At 58.8% G+C, this 7872-nt stretch overlaps 1 protein-coding gene across 1 annotated transcript in view; it reads right to left on the reverse strand.

Annotated features, from left to right (window-relative positions):
- The window catches only part of LOC134911030 (serine/arginine-rich splicing factor 6-like), a gene marked incomplete at both ends in the record, with an annotated part of 39683 nt that extends 34781 nt beyond the window's left edge, over positions 1–4902 (reverse strand). Inside the window, 2 exons of the mRNA XM_063919423.1 lie at positions 3901–3969; positions 4780–4902. Of these exons, the coding sequence (XP_063775493.1) occupies positions 3901–3969; positions 4780–4902 (192 nt within the window). The remainder of the gene's footprint in view (positions 1–3900; positions 3970–4779) is intronic.
- Positions 4903–7872: the final 2970 nt, after the last annotated feature.

Raw genomic sequence — 7872 nt, forward strand, 5'->3', positions numbered from 1 at the left:
CTGCTCCTGGTCCCGCTGTTACTGCTCCTGGTCCTGCTGTTACTGCTCCTGGTCCTGCTGCTGTTACTGCTCCTGGTCCTGCTGCTGTTACTGCTCCTGGTCCCGCTGTTACTGCTCCTGGTCCTGCTGTTACTGCTCCTGGTCCTGCTGCTGTTACTGCTCCTGGTCCTGCTGCTGTTACTGCTCCTGGTCCCGCTGTTACTGCTCCTGGTCCTGCTGTTACTGCTCCTGGTCCTGCTGTTACTGCTCCTGGTCCTGCTGCTGTTACTGCTCCTGGTCCCGCTGTTACTGCTCCTGGTCCCTGCTGTTACTGCTCCTGGTCCTGCTGCTGTTACTGCTCCTGGTCCTGCTGTTACTGCTCCTGGTCCCGCTGTTACTGCTCCTGGTCCCGCTGTTACTGCTCCTGGTCCTGCTGCTGTTACTGCTCCTGGTCCTGCTGCTGTTACTGCTCCTGGTCCCGCTGTTACTGCTCCTGGTCCTGCTGCTGTTACTGCTCCTGGTCCCGCTGTTACTGCTCCTGGTCCCGCTGTTACTGCTCCTGGTCCTGCTGTTACTGCTCCTGGTCCTGCTGCTGTTACTGCTCCTGGTCCTGCTGTTACTGCTCCTGGTCCTGCTGTTACTGCTCCTGGTCCTGCTGCTGTTACTGCTCCTGGTCCTGCTGCTGTTACTGCTCCTGGTCCTGCTGTTACTGCTCCTGGTCCTGCTGTTACTGCTCCTGGTCCTGCTGCTGTTACTGCTCCTGGTCCTGCTGCTGTTACTGCTCCTGGTCCTGCTGCTGTTACTGCTCCTGGTCCTGCTGCTGTTACTGCTCCTGGTCCCGCTGTTACTGCTCCTGGTCCCGCTGTTACTGCTCCTGGTCCTGCTGTTACTGCTCCTGGTCCTGCTGCTGTTACTGCTCCTGGTCCTGCTGCTGTTACTGCTCCTGGTCCTGCTGTTACTGCTCCTGGTCCTGCTGCTGTTACTGCTCCTGGTCCTGCTGCTGTTACTGCTCCTGGTCCCGCTGTTACTGCTCCTGGTCCCGCTGTTACTGCTCCTGGTCCTGCTGCTGTTACTGCTCCTGGTCCCGCTGTTACTGCTCCTGGTCCTGCTGCTGTTACTGCTCCTGGTCCTGCTGTTACTGCTCCTGGTCCCGCTGTTACTGCTCCTGGTCCTGCTGCTGTTACTGCTCCTGGTCCTGCTGCTGTTACTGCTCCTGGTCCTGCTGTTACTGCTCCTGGTCCTGCTGCTGTTACTGCTCCTGGTCCCGCTGTTACTGCTCCTGGTCCTGCTGTTACTGCTCCTGGTCCCGCTGTTACTGCTCCTGGTCCTGCTGCTGTTACTGCTCCTGCTGCTGTTACTGCTCCTGGTCCTGCTGCTGTTACTGCTCCTGGTCCTGCTGTTACTGCTCCTGGTCCTGCTGCTGTTACTGCTCCTGGCCCCGCTGTTACTGCTCCTGGTCCTGCTGTTACTGCTCCTGGCCCCGCTGTTACTGCTCCTGGTCCTGCTGCTGTTACTGCTCCTGCTGCTGTTACTGCTCCTGGTCCTGCTGCTGTTACTGCTCCTGGTCCCGCTGTTACTGCTCCTGGTCCTGCTGTTACTGCTCCTGGTCCTGCTGTTACTGCTCCTGGTCCTGCTGTTACTGCTCCTGGTCCTGCTGCTGTTACTGCTCCTGGTCCCGCTGTTACTGCTCCTGGTCCCGCTGTTACTGCTCCTGGTCCCGCTGTTACTGCTCCTGGTCCTGCTGTTACTGCTCCTGGTCCTGCTGCTGTTACTGCTCCTGGTCCTGCTGTTACTGCTCCTGGTCCTGCTGTTACTGCTCCTGGTCCTGCTGCTGTTACTGCTCCTGGTCCTGCTGTTACTGCTCCTGGTCCTGCTGTTACTGCTCCTGGTCCCGCTGTTACTGCTCCTGGTCCTGCTGTTACTGCTCCTGGTCCTGCTGCTGTTACTGCTCCTGGTCCCGCTGTTACTGCTCCTGGTCCTGCTGTTACTGCTCCTCGTCCTGCTGCTGTTGCTGCTCCTGGTCCCGCTGTTACTGCTCCTGGTCCTGCTGCTGTTACTGCTCCTGGTCCTGCTGTTACTGCTCCTGGTCCCGCTGTTACTGCTCCTGGTCCTGCTGTTACTGCTCCTGGTCCCGCTGTTACTGCTCCTGGTCCTCCTGCTGTTACTGCTCCTGGTCCCGCTGTTACTGCTCCTGGTCCCGCTGTTACTGCTCCTGGTCCTGCTGTTACTGCTCCTGGTCCTGCTGCTGTTACTGCTCCTGGTCCTGCTGCTGTTACTGCTCCTGGTCCTGCTGTTACTGCTCCTGGTCCTGCTGCTGTTACTGCTCCTGGTCCTGCTGCTGTTACTGCTCCTGGTCCCGCTGTTACTGCTCCTGGTCCTGCTGCTGTTACTGCTCCTGGTCCTGCTGCTGTTACTGCTCCTGGTCCTGCTGTTACTGCTCCTGGTCCCGCTGTTACTGCTCCTGGTCCTGCTGCTGTTACTGCTCCTGGTCCCGCTGTTACTGCTCCTGGTCCTGCTGTTACTGCTCCTGGTCCTGCTGCTGTTACTGCTCCTGGTCCTGCTGTTACTGCTCCTGGTCCTGCTGCTGTTACTGCTCCTGGTCCCGCTGTTACTGCTCCTGGTCCTGCTGCTGTTACTGCTCCTGGTCCTGCTGTTACTGCTCCTGGTCCTGCTGTTACTGCTCCTGGTCCTGCTGTTACTGCTCCTGGTCCTGCTGTTACTGCTCCTGGTCCTGCTGTTACTGCTCCTGGTCCTGCTGCTGTTACTGCTCCTGGTCCTGCTGTTACTGCTCCTGGTCCTGCTGCTGTTACTGCTCCTGGTCCCGCTGTTACTGCTCCTGGTCCTGCTGTTACTGCTCCTGGTCCCGCTGTTACTGCTCCTGGTCCTGCTGCTGTTACTGCTCCTGGTCCCGCTGTTACTGCTCCTGGTCCCGCTGTTACTGCTCCTGGTCCCGCTGTTACTGCTCCTGGTCCTGCTGTTACTGCTCCTGGTCCTGCTGCTGTTACTGCTCCTGGTCCCGCTGTTACTGCTCCTGGTCCTGCTGTTACTGCTCCTGGTCCTGCTGCTGTTACTGCTCCTGGTCCTGCTGTTACTGCTCCTGGTCCTGCTGCTGTTACTGCTCCTGGTCCTGCTGTTACTGCTCCTGGTCCTGCTGCTGTTACTGCTCCTGGTCCTGCTGTTACTGCTCCTGGTCCTGCTGCTGTTACTGCTCCTGGTCCCGCTGTTACTGCTCCTGGTCCCGCTGTTACTGCTCCTGGTCCTGCTGTTACTGCTCCTGGTCCTGCTGCTGTTACTGCTCCTGGTCCCGCTGTTACTGCTCCTGGTCCTGCTGTTACTGCTCCTGGTCCTGCTGTTACTGCTCCTGGTCCTGCTGTTACTGCTCCTGGTCCTGCTGCTGTTACTGCTCCTGGTCCTGCTGTTACTGCTCCTGGTCCCGCTGTTACTGCTCCTGGTCCCGCTGTTACTGCTCCTGGTCCCGCTGTTACTGCTCCTGGTCCTGCTGTTACTGCTCCTGGTCCCGCTGTTACTGCTCCTGGTCCTGCTGCTGTTACTGCTCCTGGTCCTGCTGCTGTTACTGCTCCTGGTCCTGCTGCTGTTACTGCTCCTGGTCCTGCTGTTACTGCTCCTGGTCCTGCTGTTACTGCTCCTGGTCCTGCTGCTGTTACTGCTCCTGGTCCTGCTGTTACTGCTCCTGGTCCCGCTGTTACTGCTCCTGGTCCTGCTGCTGTTACTGCTCCTGGTCCTGCTGCTGTTACTGCTCCTGGTCCTGCTGTTACTGCTCCTGGTCCTGCTGCTGTTACTGCTCCTGGTCCTGCTGTTACTGCTCCTGGTCCTGCTGCTGTTACTGCTCCTGGTCCCGCTGTTACTGCTCCTGGTCCTGCTGCTGTTACTGCTCCTGGTCCTGCTGCTGTTACTGCTCCTGGTCCTGCTGTTACTGCTCCTGGTCCTGCTGCTGTTACTGCTCCTGGTCCTGCTGTTACTGCTCCTGGTCCTGCTGCTGTTACTGCTCCTGGTCCCGCTGTTACTGCTCCTGGTCCTGCTGCTGTTACTGCTCCTGGTCCTGCTGCTGTTACTGCTCCTGGTCCTGCTGTTACTGCTCCTGGTCCTGCTGCTGTTACTGCTCCTGGTCCTGCTGTTACTGCTCCTGGTCCTGCTGCTGTTACTGCTCCTGGTCCTGCTGTTACTGCTCCTGGTCCCGCTGTTACTGCTCCTGGTCCTGCTGTTACTGCTCCTGGTCCTGCTGCTGTTACTGCTCCTGGTCCTGCTGTTACTGCTCCTGGTCCTGCTGTTACTGCTCCTGGTCCTGCTGCTGTTACTGCTCCTGGTCCTGCTGCTGTTACTGCTCCTGGTCCTGCTGTTACTGCTCCTGGTCCTGCTGTTACTGCTCCTGGTCCTGCTGCTGTTACTGCTCCTGGTCCTGCTGCTGTTACTGCTCCTGGTCCTGCTGCTGTTACTGCTCCTGGTCCTGCTGCTGTTACTGCTCCTGGTCCCGCTGTTACTGCTCCTGGTCCCGCTGTTACTGCTCCTGGTCCTGCTGTTACTGCTCCTGGTCCTGCTGCTGTTACTGCTCCTGGTCCTGCTGCTGTTACTGCTCCTGGTCCTGCTGTTACTGCTCCTGGTCCTGCTGCTGTTACTGCTCCTGGTCCTGCTGCTGTTACTGCTCCTGGTCCCGCTGTTACTGCTCCTGGTCCCGCTGTTACTGCTCCTGGTCCTGCTGCTGTTACTGCTCCTGGTCCCGCTGTTACTGCTCCTGGTCCTGCTGCTGTTACTGCTCCTGGTCCTGCTGTTACTGCTCCTGGTCCCGCTGTTACTGCTCCTGGTCCTGCTGCTGTTACTGCTCCTGGTCCTGCTGCTGTTACTGCTCCTGGTCCTGCTGTTACTGCTCCTGGTCCTGCTGCTGTTACTGCTCCTGGTCCCGCTGTTACTGCTCCTGGTCCTGCTGTTACTGCTCCTGGTCCCGCTGTTACTGCTCCTGGTCCTGCTGCTGTTACTGCTCCTGCTGCTGTTACTGCTCCTGGTCCTGCTGCTGTTACTGCTCCTGGTCCTGCTGTTACTGCTCCTGGTCCTGCTGCTGTTACTGCTCCTGGCCCCGCTGTTACTGCTCCTGGTCCTGCTGTTACTGCTCCTGGCCCCGCTGTTACTGCTCCTGGTCCTGCTGCTGTTACTGCTCCTGCTGCTGTTACTGCTCCTGGTCCTGCTGCTGTTACTGCTCCTGGTCCCGCTGTTACTGCTCCTGGTCCTGCTGTTACTGCTCCTGGTCCCGCTGTTACTGCTCCTGGTCCTGCTGCTGTTACTGCTCCTGGTCCCGCTGTTACTGCTCCTGGTCCCGCTGTTACTGCTCCTGGTCCCGCTGTTACTGCTCCTGGTCCCGCTGTTACTGCTCCTGGTCCTGCTGTTACTGCTCCTGGTCCTGCTGCTGTTACTGCTCCTGGTCCTGCTGTTACTGCTCCTGGTCCTGCTGTTACTGCTCCTGGTCCTGCTGCTGTTACTGCTCCTGGTCCTGCTGTTACTGCTCCTGGTCCCGCTGTTACTGCTCCTGGTCCTGCTGTTACTGCTCCTGGTCCCGCTGTTACTGCTCCTGGTCCTCCTGCTGTTACTGCTCCTGGTCCCGCTGTTACTGCTCCTGGTCCCGCTGTTACTGCTCCTGGTCCTGCTGTTACTGCTCCTGGTCCTGCTGCTGTTACTGCTCCTGGTCCTGCTGCTGTTACTGCTCCTGGTCCTGCTGTTACTGCTCCTGGTCCTGCTGCTGTTACTGCTCCTGGTCCTGCTGCTGTTACTGCTCCTGGTCCCGCTGTTACTGCTCCTGGTCCTGCTGCTGTTACTGCTCCTGGTCCTGCTGCTGTTACTGCTCCTGGTCCTGCTGTTACTGCTCCTGGTCCCGCTGTTACTGCTCCTGGTCCTGCTGCTGTTACTGCTCCTGGTCCCGCTGTTACTGCTCCTGGTCCTGCTGTTACTGCTCCTGGTCCTGCTGCTGTTACTGCTCCTGGTCCTGCTGTTACTGCTCCTGGTCCTGCTGCTGTTACTGCTCCTGGTCCCGCTGTTACTGCTCCTGGTCCTGCTGCTGTTACTGCTCCTGGTCCTGCTGTTACTGCTCCTGGTCCTGCTGTTACTGCTCCTGGTCCTGCTGTTACTGCTCCTGGTCCCGCTGTTACTGCTCCTGGTCCTGCTGTTACTGCTCCTGGTCCCGCTGTTACTGCTCCTGGTCCTGCTGCTGTTACTGCTCCTGGTCCTGCTGCTGTTACTGCTCCTGGTCCTGCTGTTACTGCTCCTGGTCCTGCTGCTGTTACTGCTCCTGGTCCTGCTGTTACTGCTCCTGGTCCTGCTGCTGTTACTGCTCCTGGTCCCGCTGTTACTGCTCCTGGTCCTGCTGCTGTTACTGCTCCTGGTCCTGCTGCTGTTACTGCTCCTGGTCCTGCTGTTACTGCTCCTGGTCCTGCTGCTGTTACTGCTCCTGGTCCTGCTGTTACTGCTCCTGGTCCTGCTGCTGTTACTGCTCCTGGTCCCGCTGTTACTGCTCCTGGTCCTGCTGCTGTTACTGCTCCTGGTCCTGCTGCTGTTACTGCTCCTGGTCCTGCTGTTACTGCTCCTGGTCCTGCTGCTGTTACTGCTCCTGGTCCTGCTGTTACTGCTCCTGGTCCTGCTGCTGTTACTGCTCCTGGTCCTGCTGTTACTGCTCCTGGTCCCGCTGTTACTGCTCCTGGTCCTGCTGCTGTTACTGCTCCTGGTCCTGCTGCTGTTACTGCTCCTGGTCCTGCTGTTACTGCTCCTGGTCCCGCTGTTACTGCTCCTGGTCCTGCTGCTGTTACTGCTCCTGGTCCTGCTGCTGTTACTGCTCCTGGTCCCGCTGTTACTGCTCCTGGTCCTGCTGCTGTTACTGCTCCTGGTCCTGCTGCTGTTACTGCTCCTGGTCCTGCTGTTACTGCTCCTGGTCCTGCTGCTGTTACTGCTCCTGGTCCTGCTGCTGTTACTGCTCCTGGTCCTGCTGTTACTGCTCCTGGTCCTGCTGCTGTTACTGCTCCTGGTCCCGCTGTTACTGCTCCTGGTCCTGCTGCTGTTACTGCTCCTGGCCCTGCTGTTACTGCTCCTGGTCCCGCTCTTACTGCTCCTGGTCCTGCTGCTGTTACTGCTCCTGGTCCCGCTGTTACTGCTCCTGGTCCTGCTGTTACTGCTCCTGGTCCCGCTGTTACTGCTCCTGGTCCTGCTGTTACTGCTCCTGGTCCTGCTGTTACTGCTCCTGGTCCTGCTGCTGCCTGGGCCCTGGTAGCTCTCCTGGCAAGAGCTCGTCGCAAGCTGCCTTCATCCGGATCAAGGTAGGCCCTCAGTGAGGCCCCCTCTCAGCATTGTCTGTTGTGTTTCACTGTACGCTCTGAGTGTAGTTATTGTGTCCTACCGTAGTCTCCTAGTGTAGTAATCGCGTTTTACTGTATTCTCCTAGGGTAGGTATTGTGTTCTCTGTAGTCTCATAGGCTTAAAGTGTTGAGTCACTGTTTATTTTTGTATGGTACTTCCGGTGCGCATAGCGCTCTGCAGCCCCGCCCACACGCGTCACTCCCCGGTCAGGCTCCCCTCGCAGGTAGGTGGTTAGCTGTGAGAGTTCCAGTCGGGGGCTTAGAGCCGCTTGCTCAGGCCCGGCTCTGTGCGTCGTTCCCCCACCACCACCACCACCTGTGGCGTTGTTTCTTGCGCATTTCCATCCTAGGTATCGGGAGAGTGATCGCTCGTCACGCAAGCGGACAAGATCGAGTCGGGTGAGCCAATCAATGTTCCGTGTGTGTGTGTTTCGTAAGTTTGACACTCCATTCCCCCACGGTTCCCACGGTTCCAGCGCTTGTGACGTCCGACCTCACCACAGCAGTGACGGCCGCCCTGCGGTCCGGTCTGCCCATCGGAACC

The sequence above is a fragment of the Pseudophryne corroboree genome, chromosome 4 (assembly GCF_028390025.1).
Source record: "Pseudophryne corroboree isolate aPseCor3 chromosome 4, aPseCor3.hap2, whole genome shotgun sequence".
Taxonomy (NCBI): Eukaryota; Metazoa; Chordata; class Amphibia; order Anura; family Myobatrachidae; genus Pseudophryne; species Pseudophryne corroboree.